At 44.6% G+C, this 20,421-nt stretch overlaps 1 protein-coding gene across 1 annotated transcript in view; it reads left to right on the plus strand.

Moving 5' to 3' along the window:
- Window positions 1-20,421, plus strand: part of DST (dystonin) — a 406,366-nt gene that overhangs the window by 281,311 nt on the left and 104,634 nt on the right. Inside the window, 10 exon segments of the mRNA XM_086370990.1 lie at window positions 1,209-1,526; window positions 4,552-4,597; window positions 4,600-4,717; window positions 7,181-7,337; window positions 8,649-8,775; window positions 11,416-11,478; window positions 12,145-12,386; window positions 13,218-13,347; window positions 16,302-16,501; window positions 17,895-18,390. Of these exon segments, the coding sequence (XP_086227116.1) occupies window positions 1,209-1,526; window positions 4,552-4,597; window positions 4,600-4,717; window positions 7,181-7,337; window positions 8,649-8,775; window positions 11,416-11,478; window positions 12,145-12,386; window positions 13,218-13,347; window positions 16,302-16,501; window positions 17,895-18,390 (1,897 nt within the window).

Below are 20,421 nucleotides of genomic sequence, written 5' to 3' on the forward strand. Positions count from 1 at the left end.
TACTGTAACATTATCTGCTTTTTTATATATCCTCCTCAACATACAGTCTTGAGTTGTAAGCCTCATTCTAGATGGCAGAAAGCACAACCCTCTAATTTTCTTTAGGGAAAAACAGACTTATTTTTCCTGGGAACTTGAACCTGTGTACTGTTGGGTTCTCTGGCTAAAATAGCACTTGATATTGGGTATATTCAAAATAATTGTAGGAAAGTTACTAAGCGGGTAGATCTTAAAAGTTTTTATCACAAGAAAAAAAATTGTAACTAGGTGTGGTAATGGACGTTACCTAGACTTATTGTAGTGATCATTTAGCAATATTTCCAACTATCGAATCTTCATGTTATATGCGCATGTGAACTCAGTTGCTCAGTCCTATCTGACTCTTTGAGACCCATTGAATTGGAGCCCGCCAGGCTTCTCTGTTTGTGGGAGTTTTCAGGCAAGAATACTGGGTTGCCATTTCCTTCTCCAGGGGATCTTCCTGACCTAGCGATTGAACCCACATCTCCTGTGACTCCTGCACTGCAGGCGGATTCTTTACCTGCCGGGGCATCGGGGGAGCCCCATTATGTTGTCCAGCTGAAACTGACTTACTGTTTAACATTATTGTAACATAATGTTATATATGTCAGTTATATCTCAGTTAAAAATTATATTGAAAAAAGTGTAATGAGCTCCAAAGATGGGTAGATTTAAGATGAATTTAAGGCATAAAGAGATGTTTCCTGAGTACAGCAGCGTGCAAAGTAGTGCCTGCACAGTCACATGTGCAAAGGAGCAGAGAGGGGCTGCTTGTACCTTTCCTGATCGTCGCTCATGGCAGACAGCGTCTCACACACTGGGCCCTGTTTGTTCGCCCGGCTTCAGCCCGCTGCCCAGGAGTTAATCAGATCAGTCTTGTCTGGCCTTCAGAAACCCAGCAGCGTGGCTAATCCCTGGGCTGCAGGAGATCCTGGGGTTGCAGAGTGGCAGCCACCTGCCGCGTCTCCAGGGCAGCCGGCCAGCTGTCTGCAGGCTCCGTGGTTGGCCGGGCGGGGGCGGGGGGTGGGGTGGGCTGGGGCTGGGGGACCCCGTCAGCTGGTCGGTCACTCCCGTTAGCTTCCTTAGTCACAGGTGGCTCAAGCTTCTGTTGTTGTGAATAGTAATCTTTACAAGTCTGTGACGTTATTTGTAAACATATTGCGCACATGGTCTTTGGTCCATTTCAGATGCTGGAGCAGGACATTGCAGGGCGGCAGAGCAGCATAAACGCCATGAATGAGAAAGTGAAGCGGTTCACAGAAACCACCGACCCGTCCACCGCATCCTCGCTGCAGGCCCGGATGAAGGACTTAGCCTTCCGGTTTTCAGAAGCAAGTCACAAACACAAGGAAAAACTTGCCCAGGTGGAGAAGCTCAAAACCAAAGTGGAGCGGTTTGAGAACCTCTCAGAGAAGCTCCACACGTTCTTAGAAGCCAAAACCCAGGCTCTCACTGAGGCAGATGTACCTGGGAAGGATGTTACTGAGCTGTCTCAGTTTATGCAGGTATGTCTTCCTTGGAACTCACAAGGCTGATCAAGTGTATCAGCAGCCAAGACAAGCGCATACATTTACGGGCAGAATTGCGATTAACAGGCATCATTTAAATTGCTGATGGATTGGAAAAGATCCGTGCTTTTCTCCTTTAAAAACTTCAGAGCCCGTTTCCTCCTTGAGGCCTCTGCTCATTGCCCAGAAGTGAACCCCATCTCTCATTTTCTGTATATCATAGATACCATGCATATCCTATTCCAGAACTCAGAGTAGAACGTAGGGTGCACTTTTAAATTAAAGTTTACCGTGTTCTCTTTCAGACAGCCTGCCTGCATGTTGGTTTACACTTAGATCGTAGGCAGGATCGTTCTCTGACATTCTGAGTAGCGTCATTTGCGTCCATACCTACAACTTGGTGGAAAGCCCTTTGAAGATCTGGCAACATCCTATATATTGTTTTATTTTTCTTATTGAAGTTTAGTTCATTTACAGTGTTGTGTTAATTTCTGCTGTACAGCAAACTAAGTCAGTTTTATATGTGTGTGTGTTGTTGTTGTTGTTCAGTCATCCAGTCAGATCTGTCTCTTTGCAACCCCATGACTACAGCACGCCAGACCTCCCTGTCCCTCACCATCTCCCAAAGTTTGCCCAAGTTCATGTCCATTGCATCGGTGATGCCATCCAGCCATCTCATCCTCTGACACCCTCTTCTCCTTCTGCCCTCAATCTTTCCCAGCATCAGGGAGGGACTTTTCCAGTGAGTCAGCTGTTCGCATCAGATGACCAAAATATGGGAGTTTCACCTTGAGCATCAGTCCTTCCAACAAGTGTTCAAGGTTGATCTCCCTTAAGATTGACTGGTTTGATCTTGCAGCCCAAGGGACTCTCAGGAGTCTTCTCCAGCACCATAGTTCGAAGGCATCAATTCTTTGGAGCTCTGACTTCTTTATGGTCCAGCTCTCACAATTGCACATGACCACTGGGAAGACCAAAGCCTTGACTATACAGACCTTTTTGGCAGAGTAATGTCTCTGCTTTCCAGCACACTCTCTAGGTTTGTCATAGCTTTCCTGCCAAAAAGCAAGCATTTTCTGATTTCATGGCTGCAGTCACCATCTTCAGTGATTTTAGAGCCCAAGAAGAGAAAATCTGTTACTCTTTGCACTGTTTTCCCCTCTATTTGCCATGAAGTGATGGGGCTGGATGCCATGATCTTGGTTTTTTGAATGTTGAGTTTTAAGGCAACTTTTTTGCTCTCCTCCTTCACCCTCATCAAGAGGTTCTTTAGTGCCTTTTCACTTTCCTCCTTTAGAGTGGTATCATCTGCGTGTCTGAGGTTGATGTTTCTCCTGCCTGTCTTGATTCCAGCTTGTAACGCATCCAGCCCAGCGTTTCTCCTGATGTGCTCAGCATATAAATTAAACAAACACAGTGACTATAGACAGCCTAGTTGCACTCCTTTCTTAATCTTGAACCAGCCAGCTGTTTCATACAGGGTTCTAACTGTTGCTTCTTGACCTGAGTACAGATTTCTCAGGAGACAGGTCAGGTGGTCTGGTATTCCCATCTCTTGAAGAGCTTTCTACAGTTTATTATGATCCATACAATCAAATTCTTTGGCTTAATCAGTGAAACAGAGGTAGATGTTTTTCTGGAATTCCCTTGCTTTCTCTGTGATCCAGCAGATGTTGGCAATTTGATCTCTGGTCCCTCTTCCTTTTCTAAACCCAGCTTGGACATCTAGAAGTTCTTGGTTCACATAATGCTGAAACTTAGCATGCAAGATTTTAAACATGATCTTACTAGCATGCAAGATGAGTGCAGTTGTCTGATGGTTAGCACATTCTTCAGTATTCTTGGGATGAGGATTGACCTTTTCCAGTCCTGTGGTCACTGCTGGGTCTTCCAGATTTTTGACATATTGAATGCAATACCTTGATGGCATCATCCTTCAGGGTTTTGAGCAGTTCTACTGGAATTCTGTTGCATCCACTAGCTTTGATAATAACAGTGCTTCCTAAGGCCCACATGGCTTCTTCACTTTTCAGAATGTCTGGCTCTTGGTGGCTGACCACACCATCGTGGTCATCCAGTTCATCTGGGTCTTTTTTACGGTTTTTCTGTGTGTTCTTTCCGTCTCTTCTTGATCTCTTCAGCGTCTGCTAGGTCTCTACTCTTTATGTCCTTTATTGTGCATATCTTTGGATAAAATGATCCCTTGGTGTCTCCGGTTCTCCTGAAGACTGTTGTTTTCTTCTAGTTTTATACACGGATCATTGGGGAAGGCCCTCTTGTCTCTCTGTGCTCTTCTTTGGAAATCTGCGTTTAGTTGGATACACCCTTGCCTTTCTCCCTTGCTTTTCACTTCTCTTCTCCCTTTTGCTATTTGTGAGGCCTCCTCTGATAACCACTTCACCTTCCTGCTTTTCTTTTTCTTTGGGATGGTTTTGTTTGCCCCTCCTGTACAATGTCACGGACCTCCGACCATAGTTCTGCAGGCAGAGTGTTTACAAGTTCTGATCCCTCGAATCTGTTCGTTACCTCTGCTGCATATTCATAGTGGGTTTAAGTCATACCTGGCTGGCCTAGTGGTTTTCCCCTCTTTCTTTAGTTCAAGCCTGAAATTTGCTGTGAGAAGCTGTTGATCTGAGCCACAGTCAGCTCCAGGTCTTATTTTGCTGACTGTTTACAGCTTCTCCATCTTTGGCTATTAAGAATGTAATTGATTTGATTTCAGTATTGGCCATTTGGTGATGTCCATGTGTAAAGTCGTCTCTCATGTTGTTGAAAAAGGGTATTTGTGTATATATACTAATACGTATGTTCTTTTCCATATTCTTTTCCATTGTGGTTTGTCATCAGATACTGAGTGTAGTTCTCCATGCTGCACAGTAGGACCCTGTTTGTCCTCCTGCATCTAAGAGTCTGCCTCTGCTGATCTCAGACCCCCACCCCACCCCTCCCCAACCCCTCCCCTTTGACAGCCACTGGTCTGTTCTCTGTGTCTGCAGCAACATCTCATGTTGATGTTTTGTAGGAATCAACATCTGAATTGCTAGAACGCAAGAAAGATCTGGAAGTTTTGCAGAACTCTTGAAGGAGATCTCCAGCCATGGCTTGCCAGGGGATAAGGCTCTGGTATTTGAAAAAACAAATAATTTGTCAAAAAAATTCAAGGAAATGGAGGACACTGTCAAAGAAAAGTGAGCACCACTTAAGAAACTGAATTTCATTCCACTTGATACTAATTGAAATGCATGATTTTTATTTCTTTACACAGATAACCTGGAACAGTTTTAGAAACTTGAGAATAAGCATAGGGCTACTTTATAAGTCCTTCTGTGTTGCTAAGTCTTTTGCTGTTAAAGTGTATTTTTGTTAAATTGTTTAGGAGGGAAAGTGAATTTTTCTTGCATGAAAGTAGAAGGCATTATGTGAGGAGCACGGTGGTGGTAGTGTTTTACTGAAAGTAGTCTAAACTTACTTTAGTCTAAAATCTTCAGCAAAAGCCTTGAAATAACCTTGAAAGATAGCCAGTGGCCATGGCTTTCTGGACTCAGTTCAGAAACTATGCATCAATCCAATATAGTTCTGGATGTCTTTTTTAAAAAAAGTAGTTTGGTTTTTAAGGAGTTGTAGATCAGACATGCAGTATCACCCCACTCCAGTGCTCTTGCCTGGAAAATCCCATGGGCAGAGGAGCCTGGTAGGCTGCAGTCCATGGGGTCGCAAAGAGTTGGACATGACTGCGCGACTTCACTTTCACGTTTTACTTTCACACATTGGAGAAGGAAATGGCAACCCACTCCAGTGTTCTTGCCTGGAGAATCTCAGGGACGGGGCAGCCTGGTGGGCTACTATCTACGGGGTCGCAGACAGTTGGACATGACTGAAGCGACTTAGCAGCAGCAGCAGCAGCAGATCAGATATGATTCCATGAACAAACAAGATAAGACACAAAAGTGAACCTAAATTAAGGTAAAAAGCTGCACAGGGGTGAGCCTTGTGACTGAGCTTTGATTGAATATACTGTTGATCTCGTGCTAGTTTAAAATATATATCTGGTTTTGCCAGAATTCATATGGAAGCGCCCCCCCCCACCCCCCGCCAAAGATAGAAAGTAACCATTTCTCTTTCAACTCTTTTTATTTCTTTAGAATTCTCTACCTGAAACTTCTGGGCGCTGTGGGAACTACTCACAGAGCTATCATTTCCATCCCGTTTAGTTCACATTGCACAGAAGAAATAATCTTGGTTTCCCTGGGTAAATCTAAGTTGTTTTTTTCTGTCAAATGGACCCGATGGTAAAACCGCGTGGTCCTCAGTGATTAGTTTAGCAGCCGCGGACTCTCTGCCGATAATCCACACCCCTGCACGTGAGCACACACGATCCGCAAAGTATCCAGGAGCCAAATCCAGTTGCCAGACCTCTCCTCAGAGCTGTGCATGTGCCAGGCGGTACCCTCCGTCCCTGGTGCTGCGTGTCCAGGGAGGTCTGTGTACAGTTCACCGTGGAGCTTTCTGAGTACCTGTGGGGGAGGCATCCATTAAAATTCAGCATCACTAGGTCTCACCTTGTGTTTTAGAAACTCAGTCCTGTCCTCTCTAAAGACCCAATTTGTCGTTCAGTTGCCAAGTCATGTCCAACTCTTCACGACCCCATGGACTGCAGCCTGCCAGGCTTCCCTGTTCCTCACTGTCTCCTGGCGTTTGTCCAAGTTCATGTCCATTGAAGACCAGTTTACCCATCCACTAAATTGACAGCAGAGGATGAGATGGCTGGATGGCATCACCCACTCGATGGACATGAGTTTGAGCAAGCTCTGGAGTTGGTGATGGACAGGGAGGCCTGGCGGAGAAGGCAATGGCACCCCACTCCAGCACTCTTGCCTGGAAAATCCCATGGACGGAGGAGCCTGGTGGGCTGCAGTCCATGGGGCCGCTAAGAGTCAGACACGACTGAGCAACTTCACTTGCACTTTTCACTTTTCATGCATTGGAGAAGGAAATGGCAACCCACTCCAGTGTTTTGCCTGGAGAATCCCAGGGACAGGGGAGCCTGGTGGGCTGCCGTCTATGGGGTCACACAGAGTCGGACACGACTAAAGTGACTTAGCAGCAGCAGCAGCAGGGAAGCCTGGCGTGCTGCAGTCCATGGGGTCACAGAGTCGGACACGACTGAGTCAAGGAACTGAACTGAACTGGGCTGGACTGGACTGTAATGCAGCATAAACACCACTGGGTGGCGCTGTGCTTCCCTGACGTCGGTGGCTTGTTTCCCTTCTGGGTCTCAGCCTGCTGGCGTTTAGCACCGTATAAAGCAGACAGATCAAAGCACACTGACTGTAAATCATGTTAAAGATGTTTATATGGCCTTTAGAGTTTGTGTAGCACTGTAGAGAGCTGTTCCATATGGGTTACAGACATCATAACCGTTTTGTCTTGATCTGTGGACTCTACTGAAAACAGACAAGGACTTCACTGATTTCACTTGCCACCTAGGAAATCTTTCCTCCTGTATCTGAGGGTTGGCATGTGCGTGGGCGAAGATTTTTTTTTTCTTAATGTTAAATCTGATATAGGAGTAATAATTTGTTTATTAGTTATGAGTCCTTTGGGGTATCTCCCTTTGTGGCTTAAATTTGTCAATGGTGTTTGTGATCTAGAAAAGAAGCAGTATCTTCTTGTCAAGAACAGATGGGTGCCTTTCAAGTCCTGGTTAAATCATTAAAATCATGGATAAAAGAAACCACAGAAAGAGTTCCCGTTGTGCAGCCTTCTTTTGGTGCAGAAGATTTGCAGAAATCTTTGGAAGAAACCAAGGTGAATCACTGTCTGTGTTTGATACCAAGTTCTCGTTTGCTGGTGTCAGGAATGGCAGGTTTCCTTTTCATAGGAATAGGAATGGGAACGGAGGCTTCCTATTCATGTTAGATCTTCACGAATATACAGTGTATTTTGGTGAAACTTGTAAATCATGACATGAGTTTAACTGAACCTTTTAAAGGACACAGACTTGCAGTGAATTTGCTTTTTTAGAGAGATGTATAAGTGAGTTGCTAAGTGGTCCAAGTTGCTTTCGCCCCTATGTCTCTTAGTTTCAGTTATTTTTTATACTGTTTCTCATCATGTTAATAAGAGATGCTTTTCTTCAGTTCTGCATTTTGCCCTAGTTTGAACATAATCACTCAAACCGGTATCTGAAGATAGAAGTTATTGTCGTCTGACTCAGGTCTAAAACTTAGGACCAGTTATGGCAAGATTTCTACTCCAAATTTGTGGAGTCGTGTATTTTTTAAAATTCACTGAAGTTTTTACATTATTGTTTTTTGCTTTTGAGTGATATTTATCTAGTGCCCTTCTATGATTTCACTATTTTTACTTTTTTTGTGATAGCTTTAGATATGTATAATTTGAGTGGATATGCATGAGTATTTTGATTATTCATCATTTATATGCTTTATGTAAAAATACAGGTATTTCTACTTTGAATCTTATTATTTAACATATGCACATTTATTGTTTTTCTTTTCTCCTTATATTTATTCCAACTGTTTATGTTTGAAGCTCACCATGTAGTCTAATTTTTCTTTTTAAAATTTTGTTGAGTTGCTTGAATCTCCTTTGTTATGTACTATTTAAAGTTAAAAAATGTATGTTATGTTTGCTGATTCCAGTGCTGGAAGAAAATAATAGGATGAGTTTTAGATATTAAAAAATTCATTGAAATTTTGATAATTAAAAATCGCTGTTAAGTAGAATTCTGAATTTACATTTTTAAGAACACTTTCTAGTACCTTTCTTCTTGTAGCTTGGCTGTCGCCTAGTACAGTCTGCAGACTTACAGTTGACAGTTACTTTGGAACTCACGGCAGCTGGGGCCGGCCCAGCTTCCACTGTGGCTGGGAGCAGAATTCAGGATGGTGCCAACCCCAGTCCTCACTAGCAACAGTGTTAACAGTCACCTGGGCTGTTGGAACGAATAGAGATGCTGTTCTTCTCTTGCATCCACTCTCCCATAAGTCAGAAGCCACAATCGTCACTGTTTTAAGATATGTTTCAGATCCTGAATTATAATGTGTAACTTGGAAAAGATTACTAAGACTGAAAAATAATGTATTTTTATATCTCAAGAAATTACAAGAGAAGTGGAGCTTAAAAACACCAGAGATTCAGAAAGTCAGCGACAGTGGGAACTCACTATGTAACTTGATCAGCGCTGTCACCACCCCCGCGAAGGCCATAGCAGCAGTTAAGTCAGGTATGTGCGCTGTGTACATTTGTGGCAAAACCCCTAAGAATTGGGTCCACCCGTGTTTATTTCATGTGTTTATGTTATTTCTTTTAATTAATGCATAAAATAACCTCAGAAATACAAAGGGAAAGTGACAAGAAATATGACATGTCTAAACACAGTAAATGCTGCCACAGAAAAGTGTCTGTACTGTTCAAATTTCAGATCTCTTGGGTTTTACTACGATTTAAAATGTAGCCAAATTCATCTGTAAGAAGAAGGAGCATTATATTGGGAAAGGGGAAAGATTAGATTCCAGTTTGTTTGTTTTTACCTTCATAGATGGAAATGTAGCAATTCTATTTGAAACATTTGATAAAGAAATGCATCTGGTCTCCTGGGAAAAAAGGAAGTAAGGGGAGGAAACAGGTTTGCTTTTTTTTTTTTGTCAAGTGGACCTCTCAATTTATTCCCATCTGCTTTATTCTTTTATTCCCAAAGAAAACAGTCCTGTCTTAGGTTAGCCAGCATGTCTGAATCACAGTCTTGTCATGCTTCTCAACAGAAGGGGAGAGTCATATAAATAAGGGTTCTAAAATTTAAGTTGTAGATAGGGTTTTAAGTGCAAAACATTTATATTGTTGTCACTATCAGGTTTGAAATAATCCAAGAGTAGACTGCAGGCAGATCTCGCATCTTTATCCTGAGAGTTTCTGAGGGTCCTCTGTGGTTTATCTGCTCTTTCCACCCCCGACTGTCCCCATTGTGAGGCTGGCGTTCAGCTGGGCCTCTCCCTACACTGTTCATTCTGCTCTATTAATCCCATTTCAGGCAATACTTACAGTGTATGTGTGTGATGATCGCTTCTTTCTCTCCTAATCAGATTTCCTGAAATGTCAAGGTTTTGTTGTTTTTTTTTTTTTTTAAAGGGAAGGAATTCTGTGGTGTTTTATATTAGTTCTCCATGTCCTCTTTGTATTTGTAATAAGCAAAAAACATTTCTTTTCCCCTGCTCTTTAAAAACTCCCAAGCATGGTGGGAATTAATCTTGAGTATCCACAGGGCATTTTCACTTCCATTTGAAATTCCATGGTGTGTGATTTTTGTTTTACGGGGATAACACTTAGATTAAGATTCAGATATGTAAGTGTTTTTGTTCAGGTTTGTTCTCGTGTGTTTAGTTGGGGGAAATGTGTTTTGGAGAGAGAGCCAAGGCGTACTCATATAAGAAAGTCTTAATTGATTTTTTAAAAAATATTTTGATTATAAAAAGATACCGATGCTAGATGTTTATAGAATTAAAGAGAAGTAATTACTACCACTCACTGAGCCGTTCCTATTTCTAGGCAGTAGGGTGCCTGTCTTTAATTCCCACTGGGCTTTCGTGAGCCAGGTCTTCCTCTCCCCAGCAGCAGGGAGGGCTGGCTGCATCTGTGCAGACTCACAGGGTCATCAGTGGGCTGGTTGAAGCTCAGGTGAGACGGACACCAGGGCCCAGGGCCCCAGCTCCTATGCCTCCTCTCCCTGTGCTGATTCAGTGTGGTTTCTTTTACTTCTGACTTTTCCTTCATGTCTTTTTACATTATTCCACCTCCAGTAAACCCACGAAAAGACTGTCACTGCAGCAGACAGTTTCAGTTCCTTACATTGAGGTGGATGTTCTTCTGTCCGTCAGGCATTTATGCTTCAAGCAACACACACTGTAACCAGCTTCTGTGCTTCGGTGACTGTATCATTAAAATAACTTCAGCATTAAAGCAATTATCACCCCAAAATTGTCTTTTCAGTTCAGTCGCTCAGTCGTGTCCGACTTTGCAACCCCATGAATCGCAGCACACCAGGCCTCCCTGTCCATCACCAACTCCCAGAGTTCACTCAAACTCACGTCCATCGAGTCGGTGATGCCATCCAGCCATCTCATCCTCTGTCGTCCCTTTCTCCTCCTGCCCCCAATCCCTCCCAGCATCAGAGTCTTTTCCAATGAGTCAGTTCTTGGCATGAGGTGGCCAGAGTACTGGAGTTTCAGCTTTAGCATCATTCCTTCCAAAGAACACCCAGGACTGATCTCCTTTAGAATGGACTGGTTGGATCTCCTTGCAGTCCAAGGGACTCTCAAGAGTCTTCTCCAACACCACAATTCAAAAGCATCAATCAAGTTGTCTTATAGATTAATAGTTAATGATTAATGTATCAGTAATCTAAAGTTTCTGAAACTCTGGAGTTTAAATTGATCGTGTTATGACTTTAGGAGTAAATTTTATACAGAAGAGAGGACATAGCTTGATCTTTTAAACCTTCATTTGATTTTGAAATTGAATCACTATTTTAAATTTTAAAATATAATATTTTAAAATAATTACTGTTTATGGGGTTTGTTTTAATGCCACCTGGGCTTCCCCTGGTGGCTCAGATGGTAAAGAATCTGCCTGCAATGGAGGAAAGTTTGATTCCTGGGTTGGGAAGATTTCCTGAAGAAGGGAATAGCAACCCATTCCAGTATTCTTGCCTGGAGAATCCCATGGACAGAGGAGCCTGACGGGCTACAGTCCATGGGGTTGCAAAGAGTCTGACACGACTGAGCAACTATTTTTTTTAATGCCACCTGCTATTAATACACATGTAATATGACAGAAGTCTATGATGACTTCAGTTTTAATATTTTTGCAGGTGGCGTAATATTAAATGGTGAAGGAACAGCCACAGATACTCAGGAAGTTTTGGCAAATAAAGGTAAATAGTAACTTTAAATGTTTCTTGATTAAATAACTTTTTTTTTTTTTTTGAGAAAGAGAAAATCTTTTTAGGGACAAAAAGTAATTATATCAAAATTTCAAACTTTGAATTAAAATGACATAAAAATAATCATGTTCTCCATAAATAACATATTTATATAACATTCTGTGCAGTTTTGTTCATTTGAAGGTAAAATCTGGTCGTTTAGTTTGGCATTTTGTTTATATTTCCTTCTTTTGGGTTAATTTGAGGTAGTTTCTCACTGGGGATAACATTATTTGAGCTATTTTTTAATTTGATACCTGAGGAATTAATATGTAACATTTCATGGTTTGGGTAGTTTATTCCATGTAAAATATCTATCTCATTTCACCGGTATTATGCAGTGTCCTTAATGTATTGGTCATGAAGTACCATTGTAAGATGAAAGTGACATTTTAGTTCTAAAAACTCTATGACTTTATCATAGTAGACTTAATCTTGACCACATGTCAGGTTGGCCAAAATAGTTCGGTCGGGTTTTTCAGTAACGTCTTATGGAAGAACCCTAACAAACGATTGATCAACCTAATAGAAGGAAATAGCACCTAGAACCAGTTTTTTTTTCTGGAGCTCTAAATACCCTGAAAATGTGTCGGTGTTAATTTTTTTTCTTACGTTTAGGCTTAACATCCATTAAAAAGGACATGACTGACATAAGCCATGGCTATGAAGATCTTGGCCTCTTGCTTAAGGACAAAATAGGCGAGCTGAGCACCAAGCTCTCCAGACTGCAGAAGGCCCAGGAGGAGTCCAGCGCCATGATGCAGTGGTTGCAGACCATGAGCAACACTGCCACGAAGTGGCACCAGGCGCCAACACCTGTGGACACGGAGGCTGTGAAAAGCCAAGTCGAACAGAACAAGGTATCGTCCACGGGAGACACGAGGGAGCCATCAGGGCCCAGAATGCGCCCTCAGGCTCACGAGCCGGTTCTGGTTTCCCGCCCTGTAACCGCCAGCAAGTCGTGGGCCAGCTTTGTCGGATGTGCCTTTCTGTAGATGGATCCTAACAGTCACTTGTTTTTACCCACAGACGTTATAAAGATGAGTGAGCTGTTGGGTGCAAGCAACTTTGACTTTCCAGCTCAAGTCTGGGATTTTAGCCAGTCCTTATTGGAAAAGATGTACTTAAGGGCCAGGTGTATTAGGAGTCTGTTCTGTCCAGTATAAAATAGGGGAGCTCACGCTTTCCCTTTCTTCAATAGACAGTATTTCTTTCTACAGCTTTCAGGGTTAGAAAAATGGTTCTGTACGCTAGCAGTGCTGGCAAAAATGTCTCCAGATGACTGACTTATCTTTGAGCTCTATACTGTGTTATCCAGAAAGCTGCTCATTCACTAGTAGAGTCTCAAGCCTCTCTCAAGACTGATTTTCTGGTTAATTACAGTCTTCGTGGTGTCACTTCCTTTTTCCAAAGGGATTTGAGAAGATATGAAATTCTTCCCAGGTGGTGGGGTGAGCTCTCTAGCGTTCTTCTTTGGGATTCTTTTCTTACCTAGTTGAAGAAGAGTTACAAAGAGGAAAAGACAATATAATTGACTCCTGAATCCGGTCCTCACTCACTTCAACCTCTAACTGTGGATATTTCCCCCTATTTTGGTCGTGTTAAAGAAAAAAGTGCTCTATTATAATTGTGTCTTTGTCCTTTGATGTTGACATGCTTTAATGCAGTTACTTTTTTTATTTCCTTGTTAGTTGTTTGATGCAGAACTGAAGCAGAATGTGAACAAAGTGCAGGAGTTGAAGGACAAGCTGACGGAGCTTCTGGAGGAGAACCCGGACACACCAGAGGCCCCCAGGTGGAAGCAGATGTTGACGGAAATAGGTAGGTCACCAATTACACCAGAGGCCTTCAACAGGAACCCAGGCATTTTTTAAAAAATCATAATGTTTATTAGAAAACATCTATCTGACAGTCTCCCTGACTTTGAGATTTGCTTCCACGTTTCAGAATCTATTTTTGCAATTTCAGAAGTGTCATTTCATGTTGTCTGGGGCCAGGCCTTGGCATATCTTTTGTTTTTCTCACTAAACACAGTAACGAAATTTATGTTTACAAAGAAGGTAGATACTCGTTACTATAGTGCTGTGCATTGAGTCACATGTTTTCTTTATGGTCTTTTTTTTTTTTTTTAAGCTAGATTTTGGGTGCCTCTAATTTTTTATGCTTTGTTATATTTTAGTGTAGAGAGTCCTTTTAGTTTATTTGTCTGGAAAAGACGGGTGCCCTTTTCTGTCACGGAGTTCCCGACGGGACCCTGCCAGCCTCTGCTTCGTGCTCCCGGGCCCTTCCCTGTCAGGCCTGTGGGGGCCGCTCCCCACGGGGTCGGGGCTCTGCTCTTTATGAAGAGTGCTGTGCACGTTCCCACCCTGTCCCTGCGTGCGCCGTTCCTCGGAGATGCAGAATCTACTCCACAGTCCCTGTTGTCGTATCGCCCCCTTTCCTTATTGTGATGACACTGAAATGAGCGTAAGACAGTGAGTTGTTCTCTGTACACCGTAGTGCTGTTTGGGGAATGCAGTGAGTCAGTGTGTGCAGCTCAGACACGGGCACAGAGTAAAGGTGCTTACTCGTCACAAACATCATTTCACTGTCAGTTGTTCCGTTACATTGAGCTATACCTTGTCCTTCCTCTAGAGTTAGCTATGCTGTGGTGAGGAGAAGGCACTGGCACCCCACTCCAGTACTCTTGCCTGGAAAATCCCATGGACGGAGGAGCCTGGTGGGCTGCAGTCCATGGGGTCGCTAGGAGTCAGACACGACTGAGCGACTTGACTTTCACTTTTCACTTTCATGCCTTGGAGAAGGAAATGGCAACCCACTCCAGTGTTCTTGCCTGGAGAATCCCAGGGATGGCGGAGCCTGGTGAGCTGCCGTTGATGGAGTCACACAGAGTCGGACACGACTGAAGCGACTTAGCAGCAGCAGCGTGCTGTGGTGAACTTAGATGTCTCGAAGTATGTTTCAGTTTAGTAGGAGTCATCCTTACATGTGTAGTTGATTTACTTTGTTGTACACCAGAAACTGACATAACATTGTAAAATCCACTCTGCTGCAGTAAAAAAAGAGGCATCCTAAAAGATCTTAATGTTGAAAGGTTTATTTTGCTAGAAACTCTTGTTGCCTGATAATTAGTCAGGCCCTATTTCAGTGACTGTCGCCTAGAATATCATAATTACTTGGGAGAATACTGTCAAAGCATTTTAAAATAGGGGTGGGAGTGAGGAACATATATTTCAGAAAGCTTCCTGATAAGATCTTGATATTTCTCCTCCTTCCTCGCTTATGTTTACTTGCGTTGTTTTGCTGTCAGATTGTGACTGACTAGAACAGGCGGTATGGAATGATGTCACTTAGGGAAGGTTTCAGGGGTTGGGTTATAGGAAAAGCAGCTCTGTGCTGGCTGAAAAGCAGTCTGTCACAGCTCATCACAGCTTCCCTGACTGTGCAGTGTTTGGTGTTCAAGGATGGTCAGTAACTTGGCTCCAGGGAGCGTGCTGTCGTCTGGGTGGCAGTGGCAGGCAGGCATCCTAGCAGGGCGTGAGACCCAGCGGGTCCTGAAGGCAGGATGGGGCATGTGGGCAGAAGGGCCCGCGTGCGCCCGCCCTGTTTGGATGAGGGTATGAGGCCAGCGGTGCAGATGAGAGGAGGACAGACACTCTGGGATGAGCAGACAAGGCCAGTTTTGGGGCACCTCTGCAGGTCAAGCAAAGCTGGTTAGATTTTGCCGTCTGCATGGTGGTGGGTGACGTACTGAGAGCTTTGAGCCCAGGAGTGACGTGTTCAGTGATGTCTAAGGGAGATTATTTAAGAACAAGTTCGCTGAAGCTGAGGGTCGTGGGTGGTGGTGGAGCAGGGTAGACGGCTGCTGGTCTGGGTGTGCGTGTGACACGCTCGTGGCAGCAAGAGCTGAGCACCCCGGGGCCGTGTTAGAAGTGCACCTTCAGGCCTCACTCAGACCTGCTCCTCAGTCCTCAGTCCCCAGTCGTGTGTGAGCAGACTCCAGGGGTCTCTGACGTAGCTCCAGTTTGAGAACCACTGGTCTGGGCGAAACAGGGTCGGGACCCACATGGCGTTTGGGTATTGGGAGTGGAAGAACTGGCTTTAAGGTTTGGTGATCGAGGACGTAGGAGTGTCATGAGAGAAATCTAACTATTGCATCTCACGATGTGTGAGAGAAGAACCTTCAAAAAAATCTAAAAGCTGGAAAAATCTCCCCGTTCAGATAGGAGTATCATAGCTTTCTTTTTTCCCCAACATTGAGTTTAAAGGGTTGGTGAGATTTCTTAGCGTAACTTCCGAGCAGCGGGCTGCTGGTTTGCATAGAAGGGCATGGTTGGCCGTGGGTACACGTACTTGGGGGTCACTTACCTCGAACTGGTCATTGAAGGTTTGCTATTAAAGAAAAGGATATATGTTCATTGTTCTAGTAGGTCAGTTCTAGGTGAATAAACAAACTCTGTAGGACTTCTAGAAGGAGTGAGGTTTCTTAGGAGTATCCCATAATTTACGACGTCTTCCAAAATCAGATTCAAATTCATTTTTCGTATACTCCAGGTGACATACAACCCTCAGGACCATAAAATTTGTATTGTTAAATGCAATGAACCCTTAGGTTAGGCTTTTTAATAGACTATATAGGGAGAGTCATGAGGGTGGAATGATGGCCATTGGGGATCCTTTTGAGTTGTTTATGTAATCTTCATTAAGATATAGTTGTGTTAAATGTACAAAAGCCAAACCTCTGTTGCATCCTTTATCTTGTTTTTGTTTTTTAGATTCTAAGTGGCAAGAACTCAATCAATTGACAGTTGATAGACAACAAAAGCTGGAAGAATCCTCAAATACTCTAACCCAGTTCCAGACGGTGGAGGCCCAGTTAAAGCAGTGGCTCGTGGAAAAAGAGCTGATGGTCAGCGTCCTCGGGCCCTTGTCAGTTGACCCGAACATGCTGAACACACAGAGGCAGCAGGTGCAGGTGAGCCTGTGACTTAACAAGGGGGCGTTTTCACGGGAAGTACGCTGGCGTTGGACAGTGTGTGCTCTGCCTGCCTGGGTGGGCATCTGTGATGCATCACACGCCCGTGAGGTGCTAGTGTGATGCTGATGGGGACCCCAGAGGAGCAAAGCGCTGGAGCATCCCTGAGTGGCCCACAGGGCCCATGGATGGTCACGTCCCTTGACTGTCTTGTTCATATTGTGGTTTGTACAGACCCCTGTTAAAGAGGACCTCCTTTGAAGTATTAATGTGATTGCATAAGCAATAGCATTTTTATGAGAAGCTAGTATCTTGTTTAGAAATGACTCCTTTGGAGTTTGATTCATTTTGACTGTGGTAGTAGATAATGAAACTTAGAAAGGTCATGCAAAACAGCCCTGAGCTGGGGAGGAGAAGAAAGAAGGGAGGCAGAGAAGGAACCTTGAAACCCACAAGGTTACTTAGACTTTTATGAGCAGATAAATCCACACGGGGAAACACTGATAAAATGTGAGTCAGTCGTGGTCGCAGGAGCACCGCTGCTAGGGTCTCGGGAGCGTCTTTCGGTGCGGGGGGTGGTTTTCATGCAGGGAGGCTGATCCCTGCTCTGAAAATACAAATCAGTCCAGGCAGCTGAGTCACATACTGTTCTAGGCTTATACGTTCTTCATCTGAATAGGCTGGAAGCAAAAGAGGTAAAGAAACATTTGAGAAGAAATAATTGTTCATGGTCTCCCAGAGATAGACAAAATATTACATTAAAAGGACAATTTGGAGATTATCCATTTTACAGTGAAAGCCTCTGTGAGCCTGCACGCTTGGAACGATGTGATTTATTGGCTAAATCTTTACAAAAAAGCCTACACATCAATCTTGGGTTTAAAAAGAAATCTTTGTAAATCAATGCACCGTGAATCGGTATAGCCTGATACTGTTATCACTGTGCATTTTTTTTTTTTTTTGGTGTAAAATGCTATAGAGCATTCCAAAAATTCCTGTAAAAAGAAAAGTACAAGGAGGAAAAATCACATTTGGTGCTAGGGTGATGTGAACTTGTCTAAACTCCGTGTTTCCCTTTGTGTGTGAGAACTTGTGCATAAATTTCTCTTCCTTCTCCCCAGACTAGCAAAAATATTTATTTATTTCTCCCCCCCCTTTGGGGGATGTTATTTTAGACCAAGTGTTATCTCTGTGAGGCAGCATTGCCCTTTGGGTTTAGTTTATGATAACCGCACTGCCTTTGAAATAAGAGCTAGGAAAGCGGTAACAAAAGCAAAAATAAAAGCTAGACAATTAACTATCATTTCTGCGCAGAAGCATAAAGCCGTGTTTCCTGTAACTGGTTCTCCAGTCATCTGTGTGCTTAGTTACCCTCGCTCTCTCTTTCTCTCAGATTCTCCTGCAGGAGTTCGACACCAGGAAGCCGCAGTACGAGCAGCTGACCACGGCCGGCCGGGGCATCCTGCAGAGACCTGGGGAGCACCCGTCCCTCCACGGGACTGTGAAGGAGCAGCTGGCGGCCGTGACCCAGAAATGGGACAGCCTCACCGGCCAGCTGAGGGACCGGTGTGACCGCATCGATCAGGCCGTTGGGAAAAGCACCCAGTATCAAAGCCTGCTGAGAAGCCTGTCCGAGAAGCTGGCCGACCTGGACGATCAGCTCAGCAGCAGCGTGGCCGGCAGTGCACACCCCGACGCCATGAGCCAGCAGCTGGAAACGGCCCAGAAGCTGAAGCAGGCGGTGGAGCAGGAGGGGAAGCGGATCAGCGCGGCGCAGGCCCTGGGCGACGACCTGGCAGCCCTGGTCCGAGAAGAGTATCTGAGAGCAGAGCTCAGCCGGCAGCTGGAAGGCGTCTTGAAATCGTTCAAGGATCTGGAGCAGAAAGCAGGTGTGTGTGTCTTCTGTGAGTGCACGTGTGTCCTAGAGAGAGGGATCCATGAACAAGCCAAGCTGCCGGGTAAATCGGGCTCCGACAGAGGACCTGCCCGTAGTGAGAAGTGCGTGTGAAGAGGCAGTCTCAGGCACGTGGAACGCAGGTCCTGGCCGCTGTGCACACAGCCTGCGGGGTGGGGTCTGTGCAGGTGCTGGGGGATCCGGTGTGGGCGCAGGCCACCGCACAGCTGGCCCGGGAAATCTCAGGTGCCCCCGACTGGTGTTCACAGACGAACAGAGAGCGAGAGTAGACTTGAGACCGCCAAGGGGAGAGGGATAGGGGAGTGACGGTGAGGGAGTCTGAGGCTAGCAGATGCATACTATTTAAAAAAATTTTTGTTGTTGTTGTTGAAGTTTAGTTAATCACAGTGTTTTTTGTTTTTTGTTTGTTTTTTTTAATCACAGTGTTGTGTTAATTTTGGCATTGTGCAGCAGAGTGATTCAGTTATGCACGCGTGCTCTGTCGTCTTCAACTCTGTGATCCCACAGACTGGTAGCCTGCCAGGCTCCTCCGTCCTTGGGATTTTCTTGGCAAGAACACTGGAGTGGGTTGCCATGCCCTCCTCCAGGGGATCTTCCTGACCCAGCGACCAAACTCATGTCTCCCAAGTCTTCTGCCTTGGCAGGCGGATTCCCATGAGCTACATAGGAAGCCTGTGATTCAGTTACACACACACACACACACACACACACACATTCTTTTTAAATATTCTTTTCCATTATGGTTTATCATAGGATATGACATAGAATGCGTAAACAACAGAGTCCTGCCGTACAGCCCAGGGAACTGTATTCAGTGGCCTGGGATAAACCATAATGGTAAGGAATATGAAAAAGAATGTGTGTATATGTAAAACTGAATCACTTTGCTCTACAGCGGAAGTTAACACAACTTCGTAAATCACCTATGCTTCATTTTAAAGAAAATAGTAAAAAAAAATAGAAAAATTGATTTTTAAAAGTGTAGACGTTCATGCTACGTCACAGTTTTGTTTTTATCGGGAAAGGAGATGAACAGTTACCAAAAAGGCTTGGTATCATTTTCTTGCCCGCAGTTAGTTCGTCTGGCTGTGTCACGGGAGCTTCTCCCAAGAGACACGTGGGAGAGAGCCGCCCTGCCCGTTCCCCTCTCGCCCGCCGTGGTCTTTCTGGGCCGAGTGGGGCCGGGCAGAGGAGAGCGCGCGGGCGTCTGTTTGTGTCATTTGCAGAGAAACACCCTCACCCGGTTTATGTTTGTTAATAATGGATTGGACTTGTTTACTGATCGGAGCAACCATTTCAGGCTTGTCCCTGGATTCTGATGTGGTGCGGGTAGCAGATACGAGCTGTGACGATCACAGTGGTGATGACTCCATCAGGAGCCCTGTTCCATCACTGGCGTTCAGCTCAGTGCATGCAGGGTCCCCTCACGCCCGAGACAGCGTCTGTCAGTGTTGCTGCTTCAGACTTGGGGAAATGAGACCTTGGGCTTCGGTCATTCGCCCCGGGCCCTGCAGCACATAACAGGCTGATTGAAACCCAGAACCCTGTAGTCCTCGCAGACGGCCTTATTTTGTCCAAGTGATGGGTAAAAATTGCACAGGTGGGACTTCCCTGGTGGTTCAGGGGTTAGGTTCCTTGCTCCCGAGGCAGGGACACAGGTTCAGTCCCTAGTCCAGGGACTGAGATCCTGCATGCTGTGCAGCCAAAGCGGGGGAAATCACACAGGTCGAAAGGTCACGACTGATAAGGGGTGAGTTGTTTATCAGCATCACCTGGAGCTTTGAGCAGTAGTCACGTCTCTGCCCTGGGACAGAGGTGGCTGTGGCATCTGGCCACGAAGCTCCCTCTTCTTCTTGTAGAGCCCTTCTCTTGCCCTCCCACCCACTCTTTGTGTACAACGTCAGTGCTAGTAGCCTTTGCATTTAGATTACTCTGTGTTTCTAGTTGGTGGTTTTTCCCTTAGCTTTTCACAGGTTCATTCAACATTTTGATGTAAAATAAACCT

The sequence above is a fragment of the Bos grunniens genome, chromosome 23, assembly GCF_055505025.1.
Source record: "Bos grunniens cultivar Pamir isolate PY7600 chromosome 23, Bosgru_T2T1.0, whole genome shotgun sequence".
Lineage (NCBI taxonomy): Eukaryota > Metazoa > Chordata > Mammalia > Artiodactyla > Bovidae > Bos > Bos grunniens.